General features: G+C 42.0%; 1 protein-coding gene across 1 annotated transcript; it reads left to right on the top strand.

Moving 5' to 3' along the window:
- On the top strand, nucleotides 1-27,687 carry itga10 (integrin, alpha 10). The gene is made up of 30 exons (XM_034208050.1): nucleotides 1-839; nucleotides 9,938-10,049; nucleotides 10,160-10,269; nucleotides 10,353-10,441; nucleotides 12,310-12,424; nucleotides 12,527-12,654; nucleotides 13,241-13,389; nucleotides 17,622-17,772; nucleotides 20,285-20,450; nucleotides 21,343-21,416; nucleotides 21,497-21,641; nucleotides 22,911-23,059; nucleotides 23,209-23,352; nucleotides 23,502-23,708; nucleotides 23,803-23,933; nucleotides 24,408-24,574; nucleotides 24,717-24,859; nucleotides 24,955-25,065; nucleotides 25,217-25,302; nucleotides 25,408-25,549; nucleotides 25,644-25,736; nucleotides 25,855-25,931; nucleotides 26,150-26,239; nucleotides 26,326-26,410; nucleotides 26,491-26,601; nucleotides 26,674-26,781; nucleotides 26,869-26,982; nucleotides 27,082-27,177; nucleotides 27,267-27,380; nucleotides 27,473-27,687. The coding sequence occupies exons 1-30, from the start codon at nucleotides 788-790 to the stop codon at nucleotides 27,524-27,526; spliced, it is 3,513 nt and encodes a 1,170-aa protein (XP_034063941.1). The 5' UTR covers nucleotides 1-787; the 3' UTR covers nucleotides 27,527-27,687.
- The last annotated feature ends 108 nt before the right edge of the window (nucleotides 27,688-27,795 follow it).

Here is a 27,795-nt window from a genome sequence, read left to right as displayed (position 1 = left end):
ATGAAGGAAGGGAGGGAGCTCTGGGGATAAATGCGCTCTTTCATTTCAAAGTAAATGAAATCCGTTACTGGAGGCACATAATTACACCGAGAAAACTCCCGGAAAAACAACCGGTTTTTTCTTTATGATAGAAAATCAGCGGAGAGGATCATGAATAGCAAATCCACAGAGGAACGTCATCTGAAACCTTTTGCTTGATGAGAAGAGTTTCTGTCCACAGGAGAGCTTGAGCTTCAAAGGCGCGCTCCGGAGCCAGGGGGGATACGCGCGGTGCTGAGGGACTGTTTGGGAAGGTGTTACACATTAGTAATGGTTTAATGATTCTGTGCGGCCTCTTGTTGGATGGGACAGGTGCACGATTTTCACGCCCTAAACATGGGTCACGGAGGTGTCAATTAAGTATTTTCTCTTTATGCTAAAGAGCTTTTGGTGCACTTAAATATAACTTTATCCTGGGCTTTCAGCCTCATTTAAGAAAGGCAAACACGCCAAAATCACTGACAGGATTTCTCGTGAAATAGATTTATTTTTATTTTTTCACGTCTACTCAACAACTCAAGACTGTTTTTGAACACGCACAGCCGGCATGCCACTGCAGCCGCACCATTTGACCGGATTTTACGCATCTCTTGGGGAAAGAGAGAGCTGAAAAACCGCGTGGGCGTTTATGTGTGCGTGAGGTGGTCGCCGATGCTTTACATTTTCAACAGCTCAGGGGAGACCACTTTGTAAACAGAAGAAAGGAAGAAAAATAGTGAGGAGACTCTGCTTTCATTTAATTTCATAAATGGAGCTGCGTAAATACCTGTTGTGCCTGGAGTTCATCCTTCTCCTTAAAGGTAAGATTTATATTTGTAAACATATATTTTGTTTCAAAAGTCAAATTTGTATCTAAATATGATGCTTTTAAAAGGTAACACTGCTTAATTAGAGTCTGAACAGAACACGACTCCCCCCCCCTGCTCTTAACTTGTGAACTTTGGAGAACTAAAGTCAACCTCTTGCCTATGATTGATGCCTCTTTACTTCCCAGTTGCTCTCCTGTCCTCCAGCACTGTCTCATGGGTGACATGGTCATTATAACATCCACATCTTTTGCACTTAAACAAACAACATATGTGAATGATTGTGTCACACGTGCCTCCCTGAGTCTCAAGGAGCTTTATTCTGTGACAGTAAGCGCCTGACCATGAAGACATTCTTAACATGATATTGTGCAGGAGAGCAGAGAATCAGTCATAATAACATATGGCCACACTCCATTGCCAACGGATCAAAGGTATAGGAAGTTGCGCATGAGTCCAACAAAGTAATGGTTTCTTGCTCAGAGCCAGATCCTTCAGTAAATCTATCAGTTTTGTCAGTAGTCTAGGAAGTATTTCATTCTTTTTAGATGCCTCCTACAACCAGAAGATGTTTGAAGCAATCAGATATATTGGCATGTTTCCTCTGCCAAAGGTAACTGGTTCATCTCCGTTTACTGCTGACACTGTGAAACTCAACTCCACAGGTCATATTAGCCATATCCATTGCTTTGACTGGATGTCTAAAGTTCCCCTAATAAGGCTATGCCATGTGCGTTTTCTCAAGCTTGAACATCAGCTCCCCTCCTGTACTCATGTCGGTGTGGCAGAGCAGCCTCACCTCATTGAGCCAGTTCTGTTCACCGGCGAGAAACCTAAGAAAAAGACCATTGTTGTCTACCAAAGCTGTGTGTAGGCAACTGATAAGCAGTAGTTTAACTGCTGCATTATAGCATGCAGCCGTGAAGCAAAATTAGATCAATAGGCATTGATATTATGTTGTGCAAGGCGTGTTAAGTTTACCAGCTGACACACACACACACACACACACACACACACACACACACACACACACACACACACACAGTCTCACTGGAGTTAATGTATAGATTGAGGCGTTGGCATTTGAGCCACCTTTTTAAATGTAGACTAAGAAATGCTTATCCACACAGCCAGTTTTCATGGTATGCAACATGCTTCCCATCCAGAAGCTGAGGAATGAATGAGGACCACATACTTACACACCCAGATGCACACAGACACACACACACACACACACACACACACACACACACACACACACACACACACACACACACACACACAACTATTTACACATGCCAGCAGCCAAATGTTTCTGTGGTCGGTTTACACGTTGCCCTCTATTATCAGTTTAAATCAAGCATGTACAAGGTATTTGTTCCCCTTTTTACTGTGCAACCTTTGATTTAATTTGTACTGTAGCTTATTTTATCTAAGTGTAAGTGTTCTTGCATCTGTATGAGTTTGCTAGGTTGTGCATGTGTCATACAGGAGCATGTACTAGGTGAGTAAGTAAGTGTGTAATGTTAATGGTTTCAGCAGAGCTCCCCTGATGTGGACAGCAGGCATCCCAGGCCTGTCACACTCTGTTATGCTTTACTGAGATGTTGAACACAGGTGTGTGTGTGTGTGTGTGTGTGTGTGTGTGTGTGTGTGTGTGTGTGTGTGTGTGTGTGTGTGTGTGTGTGTGTGTGTGTGTGTGTGTGTGTGTGTGTGTGTGTGTGTGTGTGTGTGTGTGTGTGTGTGTGTGTGTGTGTGTGTGTGTGTGTGTGTGTGTGTGTGTGTGTGTGTGACTCATACATTTGAGCTATTATTCTCCCAGCTATCTCCATTGTTGGCTGACTTTCATTCCTACTCCCCCTCTTCTTCCACCCCCATTCCCCACGAGAGGGTGACAGAGATGAGAACAGAACACGATTAAGATAATGGAGAGAAAATCTGTGAAAGGGGGTGATAAGAGGTGAGGACGGGGGATGTATTGGAAACAGGAGTTGGTCAAATAAAGATGATAGAAACAGACAGTCGAGCAGAAATCTCCACTGAAGGACATTTCACATATGGTGCTATAAGTCAGGGATGTAATTGTAAGAGGCAGAGAACAGATTATGAGAAAGGGAAACTTAAAGTTGACTGTCATTTTCAGTGCTTGTGATATTAATATGTGGATATCTGGAGTGCCTAGTAGAAGCTGTGAAACAAGACAACCCAGGCAGATTTTATGATGGCTGCAACTTGGGACTCAACAAGCCATATAGATATAGCTCCCCTTTCTCTGTCACAATATAGGTTTTAGGAATATACTGCTCTCAAGCTGAGTATCTCCGAAAACAACTTGAGAACTACCTAAATTATCTTTTAAATTGACAAACATCATATGTGTAATTCGTTGCACAATTCAAACGGGATCAAAAGATAATCTTTCTACCTCTATTGACTTCAATACATGATTTTTCCAAAATAAGGTCTCACGGAGGTCTACCGGAAAGGGAGGGACTTCGCCACTCTATTGAGCGGTTTCACACAAAAAAGTGTTACTTCACAGTTTTACAGCAAAACCTTTTTTTTTTACTTGAAAAATGATCTTTTAAATTGACAAACATCATATGTGTAATTCGTGGCACAATTCAAATGGAATCGAAAGATAACGTTTCTCTCGCCATTGACTTCAATATATAATTTATAAAAGATAATTTTGCAAGCCAAAAAAATAAAAATGTGTCGTAAAACTGTGAAGTAACACGTTTTTTTTTGTGTGAAACGCTCAATGAACTACATCTCTCATCCCGCACCACACACCAAGACGGCCGTCACGTTAGCATATTTCACTTCTTTCTTTCAGAATGAGGCGAAAAGTATTAAAAGAGGTGAAAATCACTACTCTAGGCACGGTGAGAGCTGTACATACACACAAGGGGAGTGAGTCGGTTCCGTAAGAGCCAGCATGCGGGTCCGGGATTCTGGGATTTGTAGTCTTTCTAGTTGCTTATTTTTCATAGTCTTATATTTCAACAGTTTTAAGACAAACTGTGACTTTTTTTACATGGAAATTATTTTTTAAGATTGACAAACATCATTTGTGTAATTCATGGCACAATTCAAACGGGATCGAAATATACGTTTTCACTCTCCATTGACTTCAATACATAATCTTTCCGAAATAAGGTCCCATGTACCGGAAGTAGATGGGCGGGACTTCGCCCATCTATAAGGTCCCATGGAGGTCCACCGGAAAGGGAGGGACTACGCCTCTCTATAAGAGCAGAAGGGGATTTTCTCCAGTAGTAAACCTTGTCTTTTGCTGTTAGTAAACACACACCATTCAAGTTTGGCACCTTCTCCCCAGTTCAATAAGCAAGAGAGAGAGAAAGCAGCAGTAGAGGATCAGTTACGCAGCGTCCACACGGCGGCGTGCGTTGAAGCTTGCCAGTGAGCTTGTCTGAAACTCGACCAACAACCAATCACATGAATCTCCCACCCCGGACACACAAGCCCACGGTTTGATTGGCTAGAGCTTGTACTGGCATATGATTTGATTGGCTGACGCTTCCGCCGAAGCTTCAAAAGTTGAACATTGCTCAACTTTTGAAGCGAGCAATGCAAGCAAAGCGAAGCAACGCTCCCACAATGCAGTTCGGCAAAGCGTGACGTCACCCCATTCAAAGTGAATGGGCAGAAGCGTTGAAGCTTCAACGCACGCCGCCGTGTGGACGGGCCAAGAATGGGGATGGGTAACACGTATCTTCCCTCAAAGTTAAAAGAATACATTTGGAACAGTCCGGCAGTATTGCTCTGTTATGTCCGTGGCTGCGATGGCCAGAGTGACCCATACCACGGCAGAAGAACATATAGTAACAAATGACATCACGTATCAAAAATAAAACTTGGTTTAGCCTGAAATTAGTGGGCATTTTCAGGGTTTTCCCTTTTGCCAGTCTGTTGTTTCGGGAAGTAGCTACCTTAAAAAGACATAGAAAGAGGTTGAATACAGATATAATCAGACAGACAGTGAGAAAGCAATTTGTTTTTGAACATTTTAGCATGTAAACACGTTCAAGAAGAAACCAAAAAACAACTATAAACTCACATTAGCCCAATTAAAACAGCATACTTCAATGTCTCTGCATAAGTGCTGGCATGTCTCCATAGTATCCAAAACGTTTCAGTGTCAAGTTCAGTTTCTGTGCACACACACATACATACTGCACAATCACAGCATACGCATACAGCAGGAGCAGCGCCCAGAGCCGAACGTGTGGTTGAGAGAATCTGGACCCAGTTCGCCTTGATAAATGTTTGCCGCCAGTTGTCATGACGATAGGTGGTCAGACAGGCTTGTGGTAAAGTGTCATATATAAACCCCAATGAAAAAGGAACCAGAGAAGGGAGGACAGGACAGGGAAACAATGGTACAGTTTTGCGGGTTGGGAAGGGAGAGGGGGCCTTGTGGGAGAGCTATAGTGTGCGTGTGTGTGTGTGTGTGTGTGTGTGTGTGTGTGTGTGTGTTGTGTGTGTGTGTGTGTGTGTGTGTGTGTGTGTGTGTGTGTGTGTGTGTGTGTGTGTGTGTGTGTGTGTGTTGTGTGTGTGTGTGTGTGTGTGTGTGTGTGTGTGTGTGTGTGTTTTATGAGAGAGGGTAAAAGAAAGGAGCAATGTATGGTTTATGAGAGAATGAGTGAAATAGGAGGATGACAGAGAAAATCAGTAGCAGAAGTTGTTATCGGAGGCCCAGTTTGTTGTGGAAAGCAATTTGGAATCACAGAGGGTGGGTGATCTTGCCACAAAAAAAGCCAGAAACATTTTACAACACTGTATAAGAAGGGTGGTGGGATAGTAAAGGAGTACGCGAAATGTTGCAACAAGGCTGGATAGAAAGATTTGTATTCCTTCTGGTTATGAAAACGAAAGATTTAGTATTAAGGAATAACTCTCTCCTTGGCTAAGCATACTCCCATAGGTGAAGTGTTTTAAACATCTGCGCAGAATCAGGTAGTTGGCTGAATCTCAACAAATTCACTGGAAGTTTGGACGTTGACCTATTACAGGCTCACAAAGATATGCAGGATGAGCAGAAACAAGACTTATGTAACGGCTGTACATTAGCACCGAGGTTAAATGCTAATGTTGACCTTATTCACCACTTATATCTTCAAATAAGCATTCAGGTGAATCTGAGGAGGATTGTCGTTTACATTGCAGGTGTTTTGCCATAAGCTAAAGTATTTAACTAATTCAAGTTTTGACCTACTAATGAAAAATGAAATGTTATCACTAAAGTTAACATGAATGTGTTTCCCACTTTTCATATAAATGATTCCCATATTTGTTGACATTTAACTCAAAACCCCAAATCCGAAACCTTATTGTGACAAAAGTTAAGGGAACCCCAAAGTCAACACAACTCATCCTTTGGGAAACATGGTAATGTGTACGCAGTTTTATTGCAATCTATCAAATGTTGGTTGAGATATTTCAGACTGAACCAAAATGGTAGAGAGAGCGTTGGAGAACTGATGCTGATAGCATGAATATAAAAACTCCCATATTTGTAGCAGTAGACAGCAGTATGTGAGAAAGGCAGAAGCAGAGATTGAAGAGAAACATTGAACATATCTAGTTTCCCTCTCAAAACCAAGTGGAATCCCCCTTTGATTGGACTGGCCGAGGTAACTGTCTGTGTGGGTGTCAGTGTGTATTTGTGGGGAAGTATCTATAAAAGTATGTGAGTAGCTTGTGTATAATCACTGTGCAGGGTTCTGGTCTTGCTCCCCATCTGGATTACTTTTCTACAGTGGAATCACCAGAGCTACGTACAGGATGCTGCTAAATTACATGTCAACTCAAATGTATTTAGAAATACCCTTAAGCAAAACACATCCAACACAACCTGCTTTCCCGGGCTTCAAATAACATACAGTAAATGCACAAGTTGGACAAGTTAAATACTATCTGTCACGAGTAGCTTAGTGTTTCTGATACTTAACTGGAAATACTACACAAAGATGCTCTTTAATTTAGGTGACATTGTGTATCTAAAGGAAATAGCAAGGTGGGTTTGTTTCCTGCCCCCTACTGACATCAGCAAACACTTCTCCTGAAACAGGAATGTTGTGTGGATCCATTTGTCATCAGTACGTACTCTGCAGTTTACACATTTTAATACAGAAAACTATCCAAGTGTAAAACAAACACGTCACGGCCTTGGTGTCAGCCTGAAGTTTACTCAGACCATACGTCTTTCATTTGTGGTTTATTGTGAAATGTCTCAACGACTATTTTTAGGATGAAATTAAGTAACTTTGGTTATAACTTAATTATTATTATAGTGGCATCAACAGATCACTTTTTCTATTTATAAAATCTTTATGTCTATCTATATCCTGTCCGCCTTAGCAGAACTAAATGTAAAACTATACTTCACATGTTGGCATGCTAACACGCTAAACTAAGATGGTATAACATAAACATCATAGTTGTAGTTTCACTCAGATAAGCATAGGCAACATTTAATCTATGTAGTTGTGAATGAAGCTACCAATATGTTGTTTTTTCAGAACATTTAGACTTTCCCATTCAGACATGTTTCTAAGTTGTTTAATTTTACCAGTTGGAACATGTTTTCTTGCCTCACTTTGCACCCAAACACAACTCTGTGAACTGTCTGACTACCATCTTGTTTCTCTGTCTTCTCTGTGTCTCCCTCACCTCTCTCTCGTTGAATGAAGGGCAGGCTTGTGTGTCACAACAGGGGGCTTACTATACTCCATAGTTTTTCTAACCCACACCCTTCCCTGCCTCTTCTCTCCCCTCCCTCTTTCCCCTCAGACTGAACTCCCATTTTCCAGAGGTTGCCTTTGGTCACTCTGTTTATCCATCTTTTTCAGCCCCCCTTCTCCCAACCTGAATCCCCTCTCCCAAGGCAAAAAGGAAAAATAATAATCTGACTCTGCACTGTATGTACGCTTGTGTACACACAGTGCCCAGCTTCATGTTTTACTCATTTTAAAGGCTGATTCATATTGTTAGTTCAACTCGTATTCGTAGCGCCTTTCAGTAAAAATACAACATATCAGGAAACACGTTTATTCACTTTCTTACCGAGAGATCGATGAAAAGATTGATTCTATCATATTTGTACAAAAAATGGTTACTAAAAGGTAGTCCGGCACAGAACCGCAAGTGATTTGTCATTTTTAAACAAGATATAACTTGTTATTATGTTAGCTTCACATGCTGTTAGGACCATTTTGTTACTTTTGGCCAGAGCAAGGCTAGCAGGTTTCCCTTATTTGCTGTCCTTATGCTAAGCTAAGTAAGCTCTAGGGCCCCAGGCATCCTCAAACTACGGACTCAGGTCCGGATCCGGACCGAACCACCACTGTCTCCGGACTCTGAGCAAATTATACTTTTCATATGTATTATCTCTCTGTATTATATGTGAGACATCGCCACAACGCATTCGCAACGAGTCAAAATGATCCGCTATGTCCACTGCAAACAGCGCTCTGCATGTCTGACTGTTCCACTGTGTTCCACCTGTGTGTGTCAACGCTTTGGTCCAATCACATTCAGCATCCAGTCAGCGTTTTTTCCCCCCAAACAATCTGCGAATCAGAGGCACAGTAGGGCGGGTCTTCGCGGACTGCGGGTGGGAAAAATGTGTGTGTCTCTTTCAACCTGTCTAAGTCAGAGCGAGAATTAAAAAAAAAAATTCAGAGCGAAAAGTTAACAGCTCATCTAGTTCCATCTGTACTGTAGCTAGTAGCCTAGTTTCTCCTACCGGGGTGGCAACTGACACCCTACAAATAGGCCTTGCCACCCCAGCTGCCACCCCAGTTGGCAGCTTTGTTTTGAAAGAAAAGTTGTGGCTCATCGGACATTTATGAGAGAAAGTCTCTAATGTCCGAGTGCAAGTGAATGCAGCACAAGATGCACGTCATGTAACCCCTCCCCCGGTCCTGGCGCGAGCGTGGACATGATTGGCGGCCATTTCATTTTGAACTGGACGGCGCAAAACGAGAAGCATTCGGACCCAAGCACTGAAGCAATGAGGTATTTGCGGTCTGACAGAGAAGAGACTGTCAGTGTGGCTGTACTCAGCATTGAATCAAAACGCACTAAAGCTGTTGATCTTAATACGTTTGTGAGGCGTTTTGCTGAACAAAATGGTAATCGCCGCATTCAGCTGTAATAGACATGCCAACTTGATGCTCTGCTCACGGATGAGCATACACAACTATTAAGATGATGACTATTAAGACGTGTGTAAATATATTTTTTTTCTTTGAGGGGGTCTGCCCCCAAAAAACTGTTTTAAGTCCTGAGAAAGTCAAATAAGACGGTGTGTAAAACTACACTGCCCAGCCAACAGAAAGTAACCACTTTGATTGAACTAGGCCAGTAGGTAAGGACTTTCCACTGGATAATAACTGAGTATAAAAGAATGCATGACTGAATTGATGGAGACCATGTTGAAGGCAAACACAAAGAGGAAATAACAGGTCAAAGCAAATCTCCCTCTCAGATTCCACAGCAACCAGAAGAACATAAATACTGGCTGGTGATTTGATTCATCAGCTTTGTGATGGAATAAAAAATGCACAGTGAATTTCCTTAGCTGTGGATGAGTCCACTGACACCACTGACAATGCTCAGTTGCTGGTGTTTGTGAGTTGTTATGATGAGGCAAAGGGGGAGTTTGTTGAAGATGTGTTGGGCCTGACGAACCTCAGTGGACGCACAAGAGGGCAAGACATTTATAAAGCAATAATGGGAATGCTGAATGAAAGAGGGTGCAGCTGCCTTTATTCCTAACTGTGCAGCTCTTACACTGCGACTCTGAGGGGTCAAGCACAGACACAATAACAATGAAAACTGCTGCATACAGAGACTTTTTGTTTTTGCAACCTCGTGTTAAGAATCTTGTTGCAATTGTTTAAAAGTTTGAATGACCGTGATAAACGGACCTTTGTTTTATTGAAACATTTATTTTGGACCTTTAAGATTTGTATTTGAGTACCCCTGCTCTAGGCTGTAGCTTTATATTTTATTCTTCTTTTGGTAATCTGTGTAGTAATCGTTTCTGTTGTGTCTTTCAGGGTTGTGCCAGTGTTTCAACATTGATGTAAAGAATCCTCGCATCTTTACCGGTCCAGAGGACGCTCTGTTTGGCTTCTCTGTTTTACAACATGAAGACGGCGGAGAGAAATCGTAAGTTTCTTTTAGAGTGAATGAAGAAAGAACAACAAATAAGTACTATACAACTATCATAATTGTTACAAAAAGAGGATGATAATAAATGACTCACTGTGTCTTTGAAGGATGCTGGTCGGTGCTCCGTGGGACGGGCCGCCCAACAACAGGAAAGGAGATGTTTACAAATGCATCGTGGGAGAGGAGAGGAACTCAAACTGCAGCAAAATAAATCTAGGTGAGAAAAGCAAATATCCTTAACATGTACATGCTCACTGATAAGTTACCCAGATGCTACAATAAACTGTTTATCTATCTCAGGTGAGACCGCTCTCCAGAACGTTTCTAAAAACCTGAGGAATTCTCACCTGGGAATGACGCTCACTCCAGACTCGCCTGATGGATTCCTGGTATGTGGTTTCAACACTGAAAAACAATACTTTTTATTTTTATTTTGTAGGCATTCAATTCTTATGATTTAGATTGAAGGGCTGTGGTGAGACCAGGTTATTTGTGTATGTCTGAATTGTAATGAATCATGTTTTTATTTGACCTTAGTTATGAGCTCACATCTGCGTCACAACAACCCCTCACTTCATTTGCACATTTACAAAGTCAAAAATACCTAATTGGTTGACTGAACTGCTTGCCTTAACTGCTTTAAATGCATATACTGTAGTAGGCACAATACTGTAATGCCTTTATTTGTGTTGGCTGTGTAAAGCCTGCCCATCTCTGGAACATGTTTGTTCCATTTTATGGACCAAAGTAAACAGTTTGTTCTCAATTTAAAGTTAAATCTCAGAGCAGGTCAAGTGCATGTCCTTAGTTTTGAAACTTTAGTTAACCCTCCTATTGTCTTCGTCCCCCCCCCCCTTACTTTGGTGTTTGCGGTCAACTGGTCCTGTTTTAACTGCTATTACAATTAACACAAAAACCATTAATCATCACCAAATCTCATTTAACTCCCTTTCAAACTGTACATATTGTATCAGACTACTGGTATACATGAAAAACTGCAGTAAATATACAAAGAATAGACACTGAACATGTATTGCGTGTGCCAGGTTTGATCCATGTGGGGGGATGGGCACATAAGGGGGGAACACATCTAGAGAGAGTGTGTGTGTGTGTGTGTGTGTGTGTGTGTGTGTGTGTGTGTGTGTGTGTGTGTGTGTGTGTGTGTGTGTGTGTGTGTGTGTGTGTGTGTGTGTGTGTGTGTGTGTGTGTGTGTGTGTGTGTGTGTGTGTGTGTGTGTGTGTGTGTGTGTGTGTGTGTAAGTAAAGCAATTGTGCTCACATGTTTTGGTGTCTTATTTTACTGCTGCTCTGGGTGTGGAGTCGTGTACGCCATTCAGTTTAGCCTACTTCAATGTGTGTGTGTGTGTGTGTGTGTGTGTGTGTGTGTGTGTGTGTGTGTGTGTGTGTGTTTGTGTGTGTGTGTGTGTGTGTGTGTGTTTATCTTAACCCTAGTGGTCAGGTCTATAACAGGATCGGAATGCGTCTCCGGACCTTTGTTAATGACAGACCTACCAAAAGCCATAGCACCTCTCGCTTTCCTCTGTGCTCTCCCTCCTTCTTTTCTCTCATCCCTCGCTCCATCCCTTCTTCCCTGCCTGTCTGTGTGCCTGAGGAGAAACCCGTCTATAATGACAGGGCGAGTAAAACCAGGATGTTTCTCTTTCTCTCATTCTTCCCTCATTTCACCCATTTTTGGTCTCTCCCTTTTGTCTCTCTGCCGTTTGCATGAGTTTCTCTTTTATCTTTTCATTCCGCACTTCCCCCCTTTTTGCTCCCTCTTGGTATGAAAGCCAAATAAACGGCGTGCTTTGAAGACAGAAATATTTTTTTTTACGACCCCCCCCACTTTCAGCCCCTTTTATTTAGCACATTCAGATTTAAATTGCTCTTCTGGTCTGGTGTTGGAGCTCTGTTTAACCACTCTCGACAAAAGTGACTGCCAGCGAGTCAACAATAGCCTCCAACTCTCTGCCTCTCCCTCGTTTCTCTGTCCCCCAAAACACACCATTGTAGTTTTCCATTACTTATTCCCTCTCATGACTTGTTTGCTTTTTGTTCCCCATTTGCCCTCACTTGGTATTTTTTCTGTGTTTATTCAGTCACCTAACCACACGTGTCAAAACCCTTTTATAACCAACAAAAAAAACACCTACACTTCTTGTGAGCATAACACAAACATTTGAAACTCAGAATGACTCCTGAAAATGGTTTCACCTGTCAGAAAGATGTTGATGTCTTTGCCTGTGTGTGTTTGTCAGGCATGTGCCCCTCTATGGTCTCAGGAGTGTGGTACGTCTATGTTCAGCACTGGCATCTGTGCCTCTGTCAGCGATGACCTAAAGCCACGAGAGGCCATCGCTCCCACAGCGCAAAGTAACCACACATTTGCACACACACACATTGAGGCAGAGAATCAAGCTGCATGGGCCTGTTTTTGCCAACCAAATGTTTTTTTGTAACCCCCTCATGTGGCAGGGTGCTCCACATACATGGACATTGTGATTGTGCTGGATGGCTCTAACAGTATCTACCCCTGGTACGAAGTCCAGAACTTTCTCAGCAACATCCTCAGCAAGTTCCACATCAGCTTGGACCAGATGCAGGTAAAATTGCATGTCCATGTGTATTTGCACTGCCTATAAATATCATTTACATTAGTAATAGAAACTTGTGGGTTAGATTTTGAGTGAGTCCCCCACATAAATCTCTGGAACCCCATAGCTGTTGCCCAGAAGAGTAAGACAATATAGTCCCTTGAGTGAAAACATGCACACAGTGACACGTATAAAGAACTAGTATGGCAAAAATGACCAAAATGGATTGCTTTAGTAATGTAAAGAGACGTGAGCAGCACTAGCTTGAGGTTAGGGAGGAATGGAAGTCGGAGGGGGGGAACTGGGGACGTTTTTTTAAGCCGAACAACAAGAGGAGCGAGAGGGGGTTTGGGTTTTGAAAAGGGAGGGTAAGGGGTAGCAGGCAATGTGAGGTGAAAAGGAAATAGCTTTGGTTTTTGAATAAATTCAAAAATTCCCCAAGTGCACTGTTTGCATTAACAACAGGATTTGTACTTAAAGAGATAGCTCACCAGAAACAAGAGTCTCAGATGATGCTTTCCACGATTACATGCCAGCACAAACATGTGGCATTGTTGACATACTTATGTGTTTGTGTATGTGTGTGCACATTCAGGTTGGTATACTGCAGTATGGTGAGGTAGCAGTCCACGAGTGGTCTCTGAAGGACTACCAGACCACACAGGCGGTTGTGGAGGCCGCAAAGAACATCAGCAGACAGGAGGGAAGAGAGACACGCACGGCATTCGCTATCCAGACTGCCTGGTAGGCCTGTCAATCTCTATTACTGCAGTCTGACTGGCTGATGCTCCTTGTGCTATACTGCACATACTGTAGATTTGGCGGGCTCACTGGAAACTGTCTGGCTTTTTTGATTTTTCTATAACATTCTTGTTATTTTTTTCTAAATATGTCACTGTGTAATTTATAGTTATAATGACAATGAGGTCTATTTCCTTATAGTCTGTAATATGCTCCAGTATGATCTCATCAGGCTGCTTTTGATTTACAGCCGACCAGGAAATTACACAAGGATGAGTTGTGTTACATTGGGTACTTAAAGGGAAAATCCCTGTTTCAATTGTTGTATACATATACCGTACATATTGGTATCTAGAGTGCCTGCCCCAAACTGTGAAAACAGAAAACCCAATCAGCTTTTTGTAAGATGCTTGGTCACTGATTCAACAAGTCATTCAAGTTTTTGCTCCCCTTCCTATGTCACATGAACGCGCATTGGAATATACCACCCCCTGTCCTTCTTGAAAAACAATGAGTACAGACCAGACTTGGCGACAGTGTGATTACAATTAAGTACTTTGGAACATTAAAAAATGTAAACATGTTGTATTATACTCCCAAAATATGAATTTGAACTTGAAATGTGCTTATTATGTCTTCTCTAATGTTGCTCTAATCAATATTTAGCTTTTACCAAATGACTTTTCGTAATTTAAAGTAGTGAAAAACCCACACATATATAATAAATCCTCAACTAAATCTCTGACAACTCGCTATACGCTACTTTCCCAGTATCAGCAGGCAGAGAAGGTTAGGGACTAGCTAGTGAACGTAGTGGAGCGTTTAGGAGCTAAAGAGACAGGTATAGCCCTCAGGAGTTGGTGGAGACCAAATTAAAGCTTAAAAGTAAAAAAATTATGAATGCCACCTAGAATGCCACTGTATACCATCTTTAAACTACTCTTCTTTAACATGAATTGTTGCCTAGGTTTTCATTTTCGTAGAAGTCTGCTGAGGGTATTTGAGCTGGAAACTTGAGTCTAAAGAAACAGCTCCATAGGTTGAGGGTCAGTGGCTAAGTGAAAACGTCTATGTCTTAAAATATCTCTTTCTTTTCAAAATAAAATTCCTGCTTTATTAAAGTCATACCCACATGGAGCACCACACCCAGACCCGATGTGTGGCCACGGATTCCTTTTTAGGATGTGTGTGTCTTGGAGAGGTGTTCAACTTACACAAAGGCAGGCAGACACACCAACACACACACTCACACACACAGGTAATTGCTGAGTTCCTGTTTTCTGGTTCATTTAAAAGGTAAAAGTTGGAGTGGTTAAGGGGAATTATTTAAAGCTAGTTGAAAAGCAGTGACTGGAAATTGGAGCCAGTAAAATTGTGGCATTAAAACACCAGTGACGGGAAATCCAGACGCTCCTACTCGTAACTTCTCGTTGCTTTTTATCTTTCAATGTCAAATAGTAAGAACACATCAGTAGACTAAGAAAAAATAAAAAACTTAGAAATTGTTAGTCAGAAGTCAAATCTTTAGAAATGTTTCTCAAGTGTGTGTGTGTCAGGTTTAGGAAATCAAGCCCAGGTTTCCAGTGTTGAAATAATTTAAGATCACTTTGAGAGGAGGTCATAGCAGCACTCCTGCTCATACACGCACACATACAGATGGACAGATAGCAGCGCTGGCACCAGGCAGGAAGGTGACGGGGTAGAAAAACACTGAGATTAGCTGAGCTGGACCCGGCGGCTGCCGACTCAGCACTGCTGCAGGTGTGGCACAGCCTGACCCCACCTGGCCAGCCAAGCCGGGCTCCTACAGCTGTACAAATACACACACAGACACCCAGGTCTACTGTACAATACACACAGACACAGATTAACAACACAGACCATTTATAAAGACTCAAAACAGACACTCAAGTTCACATTGTATGACTATTCTTACGTTCTTAAGGGCTGACATTCACCACATCCATTCCTTGGTCCCCTTTACCTCAACTGTAGCCCTCTTTACTGCATGTTTGACCTTTAACCTTTACCCTAACCTTGTACTTATTATAAACTTAACCCTAAACCTAAGAACGTAGCTACCATACCTCCTAAATATATCTCCCTGGAAGCTCTTTATCATTTAATTTGTTGTGTGGACTATCAGTAGTACACTGAAGAACTGTAGACTTAAACCTTGAGATTTGGCCTGAAGTCAGACTTTAAGTTACAAATTGGAGGATTTTATTTGACTAAGACTAGACATACTTGCACTTCAACTTCCGCAGCATCCATTAATGCTCTATCTCCTAACCCCTGTACACTGTATCACATTGTTTTAACACTTTGTACAGATTACAAAAACACATAACGTGTTATTTAGTGAGAGTTAAAGGTGCTGGAAGGTGGATTGTATTACTGTTGGAAAGCCATGCTAACTGTTTGCCCTGCTTATAGTCTAAAAAATGGCAAACAAATCTAATGTAGCGTTATATTTACTCATGCAGACTTGAGGGTGGTATTGATCTTCTCAGCTAAATAATGCCAACAAATTATAATTAGGTAACCTAATGCAATGACTGTAAAAGTAGGTTTCTCACAGTGTGATGTTGACATGTAAATGTCATTAATCGAGTGCACAGAGGACAATTTTAATTCAAAGTAAATGACAGACCAATGCATGAACATCAAACAGCCGTCTACAATTGGATAAGCCACTAATTCTTATATTGCTCCACCCGTCTAAGACTCCGGCTCACACACACACACACACACACACACACACACACACACACACACACACACACACACACACACACACACACACACACACACACACACACACACACAAACAGTACACACACAGACCACTGTGCTGTGTCATTACCACACTGCTTTGACTTCATAAAATGGCTTGTAAATACAACCAGGCCTCCCAATTAGCTCCACTCACTTTCTCTCCTCTTTCATCTCCCCTTGCTTCTTCACAACTCTTATTACTGTCACCTTTTTTTTCTTTCGTGCTTCCTACTTTTCCTTCTTATTGTTTGTTTTCTCCTCTACTTTTCTCCCATCTCCTGTATCCTTCTGATCTTTTTTATTTCACTGTACGTCAATCAATCTTACATTTCTTAACACCACACACCCTAATACCACATCAGAGCAGGACTTGTACTTTACAGATGTAATATTTAGCCTGAAATTACTGTCTTTGGTTTTCTTTTAATTTGGATGACAAGATTTCTCTCTTTTCTGATATTTTTTGTAACCTTAAGGTTTATCTGCATTTCATCCAGCCTTTCTCATTAATTTGTTATACTCCAATATTTCTCTTTCACCTCTCTCCTATTTTCTTCTCCTTTCTCCTTCTCGGCACCCTATGTAATTTGGAGACTGCATAGGGGAAACGGTTGTTTTTAACTCTGAGTTTCTTGCGGCTGACCACAATGTTATATTTAGACAAGGGCTGGAGTTAGGACTGAAAATGACTGAGTTCACTTGCTGTGACTAGTGTGTGTGTGTGTGTGTGTGTGTGTGTGTGTGTGTGTGTGTGTGTGTGTGTGTGTGTGTGTGTGTGTGTGTGTGTGTGTGTGTGTGTGTGTGTGTGTGTGTGTGTGTGTGTGTGTGTGTGTGTGTGTGTGTGTGTGTGTGTGTGTGTGTGTGTGTGTGTGTGTGTGTGTGTGTGTGTTGGTCTGAGGTCCCACTGAGAACAGGTTTCTCGCAGACAAACAGGGTGCGGCTTGGTCTGTCCGTGTGTTTGTCATTTAGATTTCCTCTCTGTATCATGGCACAAGCGGATGGGTATGCACAGATGCGGTCGCTGTGTGCAATGACACACGCACGCTGCATGCAATGACCAAATCGAGTCAACCGGCAGCTAATGTATGTGTGCCAATTATGACTAATATCGTTGTGGGAAAGACCAGTTGTGATTTGGACCACTTGTTTATCTTACTTGATGGGAAGGAACTTAAATCCAACTTTCATTGTTTTGCTGGCTATTAATTTTTATCAGAGAAGAATTTGAAATTGTATATTATCTTTTGTTTATTTGAGATGTTATGAATGTGTCTGACACTCCCTCGTATCCCCACTCTCCCTCTGGCTCTTTCACTCCTTGCTCTTTCATTTCTTCCCATTCTTCTTCTCACTCTTTCTTGTGTTCTCTGTTTTTAGTTCAAGATAATTTAGATGGATATTTTAGCAAAGTAGCATGATATTCTTTAACCTCAGTCTGTTGCTTTCTTTGTTTGTAGCACAGAGGCGTTCAGTGCTGAGCGTGGAGCGAGGGATGGGGCCGACAAGGTCATGATCGTAGTGACGGACGGAGAGTCACACGACGGGGAGGAGCTGGAAGGCGCTCTGAGTGAGTGCATCAGCAGAAACATCACCAGATATGCCATCGCTGTGAGTACATCTCATCAGCTCTATAGGGTCATTCTGCCTCCCTAGATAATCCTTATATCTGGAGTTTTAGGTCCTTTGTACAATGACATGAGTGAAGCTATGTGGAAACACACAAACAACTAACTATCAGTGGGGTGTGTAGAGTTTCCCTGATATTCCTCACACATTGTGTGAAAGTGGTATGGTGAGCGTATACTCCCTCAAGAAACCACACAATACCACTCCCCCAAAAATAACACCCCTAAATGACCCCCTTTGGTCTACTAAAATAGCAGAGTGGGAACTAAAGCTCTTCCTTTCCAACCCCACCCGACCCCCTCAACACACAGAAGCACACTGAGTGGTGGCATGGTTTAGTGTCAGAGGGGCAGACAGACTCTGGTGGCCGGGCGGGATGCAGACCTCTCCCTTCCCCACAAGAGAAGCTGGGGACCACAGAAAAGGAGAAATGAGCAGGGGGAGTGCCACTTTAGAAATATCTGGAGACGATGAAGATCAGATATACCTAGTAAGTTATGGATGGAGAACAGTTACAAAACCTAGGAGGTCCCATTGTGTGGATAACACTGATGTTTGGGTTATATACAGCTTGGTTGGTTTGTTCTGTGCTAGTTATCCATGGTGCCTAATTTCATGGCAATCCATCCACCACACAGTGAAAGGGAAGGGTCAACTTACTAAAATGTACTTAAGGAAAAGCATTGTTCATTAATAATAATCTAGTGAAAAAACTACTTGAATAGTAAAAATGTGTCTCTTAAAAGAATACTCGCATACGGAATGAATGTATTTTGTTTCAAAAGGTAATTATGAATATGAAATGCACCTTCATTTTCCTTAAAGTGTCAAATCCAGAACCATGTTAATGACAAAATACATACTTTTAGGTACAGTTTAATCTCTTAAAACAAAGTGACCAGAAAAAGCTTGTCAATAACTGAATCCTCAAAGGAGAGGCTTGTGTGTGTTCAGGCTATCTCTCGATGTTTTCCCGAGACCATCTATTGATTTTGAAGTGTTGTAGTTTGTGCATAGCTTAATGTAATGGAGTAGAAGTGCATACTTTCTATTGAAAATGCTTTTGAGTAAGAGTCAAAAAAGAGTAAGAGTAAAAAGTGTACCGCAAAACAACTGCTCTTTCAGTTTCAGTTAAATTCACTTAAAATTACTCGAGTACATTTAGGTAAATGTGATTCGCTACTAACTTTTGCATGTGAGCAACCTAATGTTAGGGTTAATGTAACCTTCATTTGAGAGCAGGAAACAGACAGTCAGAGAAACAGTCAACGGGATAAGTATAGAACCTGTAATACAAAAGGAAACAAACAAAGCTGTATGAAGAAAACAAGATAAAATGAGGTGGGTTTTGTGGTCAATGTTTTCTCAAAAAGTCAAAGTGATGACAGGTAAGCACTTCTTGTAATAGAGCCCATGTTTTGATGCTGCTCTCTGTGCAGTGCCTGTGTGTAGGTTGTGTGCGTGTGGAGTGAAAATGGCTCACATGGGAGGACAGATCTTCCAAAACAAGATCGCAGTCTGTGTTTTATACATCAGTGCCTGAAGTGTGTGTGTGTGTGTGTGTGTGTGTGTGTGTGTGTGTGTGTGTGTGTGTGTGTGTGTGTGTGTTTGTGGGAGAGCAGTTTAAGCAGGGCCATGTATGTATGCACAATTGTATTCATATATTCAAATGACATTGCGTTTCCAAGTCCTATTAAATCTAGAAATGTGTTTTATATTCTATGGCTTTCTCTTTCCTGTCTTTATTCTTCTATTTCTCTGTTTATGATTATGTGAAAGCCAGCAGCAGCCTGAGAGGAATTGACCAGATCTGAATGTACATCTTTATAAGCTCTCTTCACGTTACACACTAAACCCCTCCACATCCCTTACCCTTTGAAAACAGAGGATTTCCTTAGTTAGCGTGGCAGCTGGAGTCACAGGGGGAGATTCCTGGTTTTGGTTTCTCTTATGGAATTTTCTCATTTGTACTTCAGGCGTTAAGCCATAAGCCACTGCTGCTACAATATGTCCTATGCATCAGTCATCTCTTCACCTCTCAGCTAGGGCTGCGCTCCTAATTTACAAATCTCTGGTGGATACCGTTTCCTTCGTTCTTATGTTTTCCAGTTGCCTTTAGGTATTGCTTGATTACTATTAGGTTACACAGGCAGTAATGCACCTATGGAGTTTGTTTATTTTTATTTACTTAATTGAATCCTTCAGTTCCAGGAAACTCTTATGCTACTTTAGAATACATCTCTTGTCCTCCTTCAGACTTATATGATACACTATACGATACATTATCCCTCAGAAACATGGAGAAGTGATTTCTCTGATACATGCCAAAGTGTCTGTGCAAGTGCTCTGTTTCTGTTGCTTTCACCTCCTTACTCTGCTTCCAGCTTAATGTTGTCAATGTTGTAAAGTGCTTGTGTTATCTGCTTATTCATTTACCGTATTCTCTTCTCTAAAATCGTTTTCCTCTCACTTTTTCTCTCTCGCTGGCCTCCAGGTTTTGGGTCATTACATCCGCCGACAGCAGGACCCTGAGACGTTTATTAAGGAGATCAAGTCTATCGCCAGCGACCCAGAGGAGAAATACTTTTTCAATGTGACCGATGAGGCCGCGCTCAATGACATTGTGGACGCCCTGGGAGATCGCATCTTCACTCTGGAAGGTTAGTGATACAGAGAAGGAGGCTGTGGATAAATGTAAAAAAAAAAAAAACATGAAAGACAGCGGCACAATGTAGCACCAGGGACCTCTGTAGTTTCAAACCCCATCATTTATCAGCCGGTTTCATTTTTTTAAACCCATTCATTTGTATTTATAGTTGTGTCACAAGATAGCATACTAACTGTTGGTCAGTAGTTCTTATTTAAGTTTTATGAAAGCATTTAACCAACACCATTTTAATTCAAAATCACCTTCTTTTATTTTAAGTTATAAATACAGTATTTTATCTGCTGTCACTTTACAGGATCATCTGATGTCCTTTTTTAAAGTTTAAAATGTACTCGCTACTCACAAAGTAATTCAGATTATTATTTACAGTAACACTTTCAGATTAATCGACTAACTTTGATTTATAAATGATATTGATTTGTCAACACAAACATGAGAGCACACAGACTGAAAGTAGAATCTGAGAAAGAAGACGGAAAATGAAACAAGAATATGAAATAATATTTTTGGATAATATTTTAAGAGTGTGGGAAAAAGTGACGAAGGATTAGATCCATGTGAGAAAATACACAGTAGCTCTGCAAAGAAAGCAATGGGTGGAAAAGACAGTATGAAGTGTTTAGCTATCACAATAACCCCGGGAACATGAGAGGAAGACTGACGAAAAGCGATGCCACCCTTAAATGTTTAGGGAAATCAGAGAGTAATGGACAGGAGGAGAGGAAAGGGTGAGGCATGTCTGTCACCTGCAGTCCTCAGGGGGAGTGAGGGTGCCAATGATGCCATCTACATCAGATCTTGAGAGGGAGAGGAAGGAAGGGAGGAGATGTGTAGAGAAAAGTGACTACAAAGAATACTGACCTGCTGTCTCTGTCCTCATGCAGGCACTCTGGGCTATAACCAGAGCTCGTTCCACATGGAGATGTCTCAGATCGGCTTCTCCACACACACTCTGGATGTAAGTCCAGGAGCTGTTCATATCCATGTGTGAAGTGCAGGTTTTCTTTTGTCTCATCCATGCCCTCCTCCATTCTTCAGGATGGCATCCTGTTTGGGATGGTGGGCGCCTACGACTGGGATGGTGGAGTGCTGAAAGAAGGAATCAATGGACGCATCATACCGTCCAGAGAGGCTTTTGAAAGCGAGTTTCCACTGGAGCTCAAAAATCATGCTGCTTATTTAGGTACCCATATATCACACCACTAAACATGATAACAAAATAATCATGCTTGTGGTGCTTTTGCATGTTAGTCTATTACTTTACAGGTTATTGTGTCGTTTGAGCTTGGGCTGATCCTACTAGGGCGATGGATGCATTCATGTGTTGGTGGAAAGCCTGGACATTAGTGCTGTCTGCAGGGCTGACTTTAACTGCAATTGGTACCCCGAATCACCCCCCACCTACAAGTTTGTTTGGTTAGAACTGCAACAATGATACACACAATCAATTAATCTGCAGAATATGTTCTACATTAAAGGTGAAGTCAGTGAAAACAATTTGATATTTGAACTCAAATCCAAAAAAACAGATATCCCCCTCCAGATTTTCCTTCCCTCTTCTACCACTGCTTTTCTTTTTACACACCCATGGCCTTCCCTCTGTCCTCTGCAAGAGCACAAACCCACTTGGCTGAGATAATTGTGTAGCATGATCCGAGCCACTGTGTTTGTTTCCAATTTACAGAGCCAGCACTATATATTTTTCCAGCACCAACACAAAACAGACAGCGTGTGTACTGTGAAGAAATACTCGCTGCATTTTCCAAAAAGTGTTTTGGATATGAAATGCTGAATGCACCTTTAATAAAGTCAACAAAGTAAAGGAGTGGAGTCCATCAAATATCAGACCATAACAATGACAGCAGCTTGTTACAATTTCTAAAAATGTAAAAGGTAACATCTTCCATTTGCCTGTTTTTGCCTACTAACCAAAAGCCAAAAAATATTCAATTAAAGATCACATTAAAAGACAGTTGCCAAACAGTGAACCTCAGGCCTGTTTGGGTTTAGAGTGGCACTTACCTTATTCACCCCGTTTAAAATCCAGCTACCTAACTTAAACCTTTCAATGGAATACCCTCCAAAATTCATATGATCCTTTCCAACACATCCTTGTTTGATTATTGTTTATCTTAACATAACTTGTGAATGAACTCCTGTTCTGGAGCAAGCTCTCAAATCACACGTCAGAGCTCTTTCCAGCAGCACACAAAAACACACACCGCCTCAGAGCAGGCTGAAGTCAGACCACACTTTCAGCTGTATGAATGTGTTACACGATTTAAACATTGACAGAAGTATAAGGTGAACCACACATGTGACGCATTACTTTACTCAAGCACATTTCTTTGTATATTTCATTGTCAACAACACCAGTTTGAGTCTTAAACTCTTTACTGAAGACCATAGATTATGTTGCAGTGTTAAATGATATGTTTGTATCTGTCCCCAGGTTACACAGTATCTTCTGTGATAGTTGGTGACTGGAAGAGGCTGTATGTGGCTGGTGCTCCTCGATTCAAACACAAAGGCAAAGTCATCTTGTTTGAACTCAGCGATGATGGTGATGTCAACATTGTACAGGCCCTGAATGGAGAACAGGTAAACCTCTCTGTTCCTCTCTTTTCCCTATAACACCTTTTTCTGTTTATGTGTTAAAGCATACCAAATTAGGAATCTCATTTGTCAAAGACTAGAGCAAGGGCTCCATCTAGTGGCAGTAAACTGGATAAGAATGTTTCTGTCTGCAGATTGGATCTTACTATGGCAGCGAGGTGTGTGGGCTGGACATCGACCAGGATGGCATCACTGATGTCCTTCTGGTAGCTGCACCAATGTTCCTTGGCTCAGGAAACAAGGAAACTGGTAGAGTGTACATCTACACCCTCAGTGGGGTAAGACTGCAGTGTTCCAACTTCTTCTTATTGATTATATGCAGTCCGTATGAGAATACACAACATTAGCAAACTCTTGTGATACTTCAATAATTATTTTCTCAAAAGATGTATTTTTGTTACTTCCAATCTTCTTTCTTTGCTCCCAGGAGGAAGTGTTTGTTTCCAATGGTACTCTGAAGTCAGAAGAAAAGTCCCAGGATGCCAGGTTTGGTTACGCCCTGGCGGCCGCTCCAGACCTCAACCACGACGGCTTCACTGACCTGCTGGTGGGGGCCCCGCTGGAGGATGATCACAGAGGAGCCATTTATCTCTACCACGGAGACGGTATTTACGTCGTGCACAATTACAAGCAGGTACCCGTCTTTTGCTTACATTTACATTTTCGTAAGGTGTATTTCAAGATGCAATCAAGCTGACTTTGGTTTTCTGCCTCTTGGCTTCCTTCAGCGTATTTCAGGGGCATCGATTTCGCCCTCCATTCAGTATTTTGGCCGCAGTGTGAGTGCTCGGTTGGATTTGGATGGAGATGAGCTGATAGACTTGGCAGTGGGAGCACAGGGCAGTGCTGTGATGCTCAGGTGGGTAGAGGCCCAAATATGGAGGGAGGGAGGGAGTGACGGAGATTGAGAGAACAGATTTTCCTTTTCTAGCTGTAGATTTACGATGTAGTCAAATTACAGGTGTGGCACTGGTATAGAAGATTGCCAGTATTAAGAAATATTCATATTTAGTTAATAAAACATATCAATATAGTGTGTAAATTATCCAGCATCTCTCAATCATTTCTGTTTATTTTTGTTCTTGCTTTGTCTTTGTTCCCCACTCCCAACACACACATTAGTGTAATAATTAATCTGCCAAAAAAAGAGACAAAACACAATGAACAAAGATTCAGATGAATTTCAAATGTTCTATAGATATTGCAATCTGTGTAGGTAAATCGTGTAGCTAAATTCAGATTTTGTGATGGTCCTAATCCAAGTAATACACCCCCTTTATATCTGTTGGGTCACATGGCTAAAACTTATATCCCATGTTCCTCCTATCCCCAGCTCTCGAAGCATAGTGCAGATCAACGTGAGTCTGTCCTTCCAGCCGCACTCCATCAACGTCATTCAGAAGACCTGCCAGAGGGGGGCCAGGGAGTCGGCCTGTCTCAACGCCACCGCCTGCTTCACTACCGTCTCCCGCTCCCCCGGCCCACACACAAACAGCTTCAGTATGACACATTGTATTTCTTACCCTCTCTAATCCTAATAATGAGGACTGGAACAGTTGTGAACTGGCCAGACGTGCATAATAATTACAAAAGGGATTTACCAACACTTACCATCTGTCCTAATTACCTGCCCTCTCCTCAGATCTGTGGGTGTCGGCCATGTTAGATGACAGGAAGTTGTCTGCGAGGGCCCTGTTTGACGACAGCTCCCACCGTCAGACCCAGCTGGCGGTTCGAGTTCACACAGGACAAACGCTCTGCTACAGAATGCCTTTCCATGTCTATGTGAGCAATGCTACACACATCCACCACACGTTTCACATTTAAATGCCGAGGCTACTTTAATGCATCACTAACATGTATGCCTGTCTTTGTTGTAGGACACAGCAGATTACATCCGTCCAATAAGCTTCTCGCTGCGGTTTAAGATCAACGATACAGGGAGTGGTCCGGTGCTGGATGAAGGCTGGCCAACAACCGTCAAGAAATCTGTGAGTGGTTATCGTTTCTAGCTTTCCAACGGCACCACATGACCTCACTGTTCTCAAACTAACCGGACACACATGCATTAACTGAAGCCTGGAATATGGATTCAACCTCCATGCAAGGTAATAATCAAACTTGTCTTCCTACACTTTGCAGATCCAGTTCTTTAAAGACTGTGGTGAGGACGATGTGTGTACAACAGACCTGGTGCTGCAGGCTCATATGGACATCTCCGGGACGAGGTACATATTTTAGATCTTCCTCTCGTTCTCTTTTCTTTCTGCATCAGTTTGACAGGATCAGACATCTATTCTGTTGTTTCAGTTTTCATTGTGTTTCCTCCACAGACAGAAGCCTTATGTGATTCGCAGCCCTCGTAGGCGTCTGGCGGTGGAGGTGCAGCTTCAGAACAGACTGGAAAACGCCTACAACACCAGCCTGATGCTGAGCTATTCCCGCAACCTGCACTTCTCCAGCCTCAGCATCAGGGTAAACCACACACATATATACTGCAAACACACCAGACATTCACACACATAAACACCAACAAACTTACATGGTTGTTTCTTTTCTTTTGATGTAGGAGGATGCCAACTTTAAGATTGAGTGTACAGCACTTGGAGCCAACAGCCACTCGTGTAATGTCAGCTATCCAGTATTTCGCTCGCAGTCAAAAGTATGTCCATGCCGAGAAAAATAGCTCCATCCCTCTCTCGACTCAGCCCACTCATACTTCACTTCCTCCATGTGATATGTGTCACTTCAGCAGGCTGTTCTCTTTTGTTTGTTTGCAGGTTAACTTCATGTTGGAGTTTGAGTTCAGCTGCACCTCTCTGCACAACCGAGTGCAGATGAAGCTTCATGCTAAAAGGTATCTCACCAAAGCAAAACAGCAGTTCAAAACGACTGAAAACCTCAATAAAACATAGTTTCCAGAGCATCAAATCAAGTTGTATTTATATTTTTATTTATATAGCACATTAAAACGATTTTTGGTGGAGCCAAAGTGCTGGTAGATACAGTAAATTGCATATTCTTATGCAATAAGCTCCTGAGTTTACTCTATGTAACCATCTGCTTCTTTTACAGTGACAGTGTGGAGAGAGAGGACACTTTTGGGGACAACAGTGTTCAGCTGCAGAGTTTCGTTCAGTACGAACCAGAGTTGTTTGTTATCAGGTATGTGTGTACAACAATATGATGTATTAGCTACTTCAAAGAGTATTGTATTGATGTGTTTTTTTAACCCCGTTTTTTTTGTACAGTGAATCTAATTTGAACCGATACGAGGTCCACCCCACTCGCACAGCATCAGAGGCTATTGGACCAGAGTTTTATACACAACTCAAGGTATGGCTCACATGCATAAATAATATTGTTGATCTAAAAAAGACTAGATGCGGCAAAATTGCAGCTTTTTTTGTTTTTAGCTGCAGAACCTCGGATGTTACTCTGTGAGTAATGTGTTGCTGAGGCTGCTTCTGCCCTCAGTAGCTGCAGGAGACACAGTCTTCATGACCATCACTGATGTTTCATACAACGTGAGTAGTGCTGCAGAGTGAGGGTTTGTATCTCATTTAGATCGTATCTGACTAATTTGAATGTACCCATAGGCCTCGTGGGTGAACTGCAGCGTGCTGAGTGATCTGCCCCAGCTGAAGGCCAGACAGAGAGACGTACGCTCCCTTCACCCAGAAGACATGATGCCTAACGACATACTGGTGAGGCCCCTGGTAGCAACGAAGCGAATGAACACAGTGCAGCATCAGTATACGTGTTAACATGGATGTTTATATATTTGCGTTTAGAACTGCAGCAGGTCATGGTGCACTGAGGTTGTGTGTGAAGTAAAGCAGCTTTTACGAGGGCAGTTCGCTCTCATTCGTGTCAGCCGCAGAGTTCATGATGACTTTTTCAGAAAAGTGAGTTACACAACAGAATGCTGATGCTCATTTCAACATATATATTTTTTTGTCCTGTGACACAATCATTGGTCATCACTTCTGTGTCTCCTTTTTTAGGCAAAATATAAGTCAGTGAAGATAATAGGGGCCTACAGCCTCGCAGCCCAGGAGACTAACCTCATTACTCTGGGCACAGGAACAGTCTGGAGGGAGGTAAGAAGACTGCAGTCGGATTTCTTTTGACGGAGAACGGGAATGGCATTTACTTTCTCTAATCTCTCCCTTCATCTGTTATGCTGTAGACGGTATTGGAGGTGCTTAAGGGCCGAGCTATTCCTATCTCGCTGTGGATTCTGATCGGTAGCATCATTGGAGGTTTGCTGCTACTGGCCCTAATCATTTTCATACTATGGAAGGTATTTCAGTTTTATATTTACCTAAGAATTGCTTCAATAAAATGAACGTGTTAAGAGTGTATTCTAATCATCTACAATGATCTTTTCATCAGCTGGGATTCTTCACACGCAAACAGAGAGGAGAAGATGAGAACCATGAAGACTGAGCCCAAATATCGCTGGAATGACAACAATCGTTTGCCATGACGACCACCACATGCGCTGCCTCTCAGCAGCCACAGAGACAGTTTGGATTCGATCCACAAACCCAACAGGACCTCCAGGACCAAAGAGAGCATCACAAGGGTCCAACACAAATGCACTACCCATTATTTCCAGGGTCGGGAGCACTTATGTAAATAATCTTTTTCTATTTTTAAGGAAACACCAAAGTGCATTAAATCACAATTCTTCTATTTAATATAAGGACATCATC

The sequence above is a fragment of the Gymnodraco acuticeps genome, unplaced genomic scaffold (assembly GCF_902827175.1).
Source record: "Gymnodraco acuticeps unplaced genomic scaffold, fGymAcu1.1, whole genome shotgun sequence".
NCBI classification, from domain to species: Eukaryota; Metazoa; Chordata; class Actinopteri; order Perciformes; family Bathydraconidae; genus Gymnodraco; species Gymnodraco acuticeps.
Note: the sequence above shows the minus strand (reverse complement) of the source record. Positions and strands in the feature narration are given on the sequence as shown.

Excerpts from the sequence above, each read along its gene's own strand:
- itga10 (XM_034208050.1), top strand. The coding sequence starts at position 788 with ATGGAGCTGCGTAAATACCTGTTGTGCCTGGAGTTCATCCTTCTCCTT. Across the intron at positions 840-9,937 it reads GTTCATCCTTCTCCTTAAAG|GGTTGTGCCAGTGTTTCAAC; the intron begins GTAAGATTTATA and ends TGTGTCTTTCAG. Across the intron at positions 26,782-26,868 it reads TGATGCCTAACGACATACTG|AACTGCAGCAGGTCATGGTG; the intron begins GTGAGGCCCCTG and ends ATTTGCGTTTAG.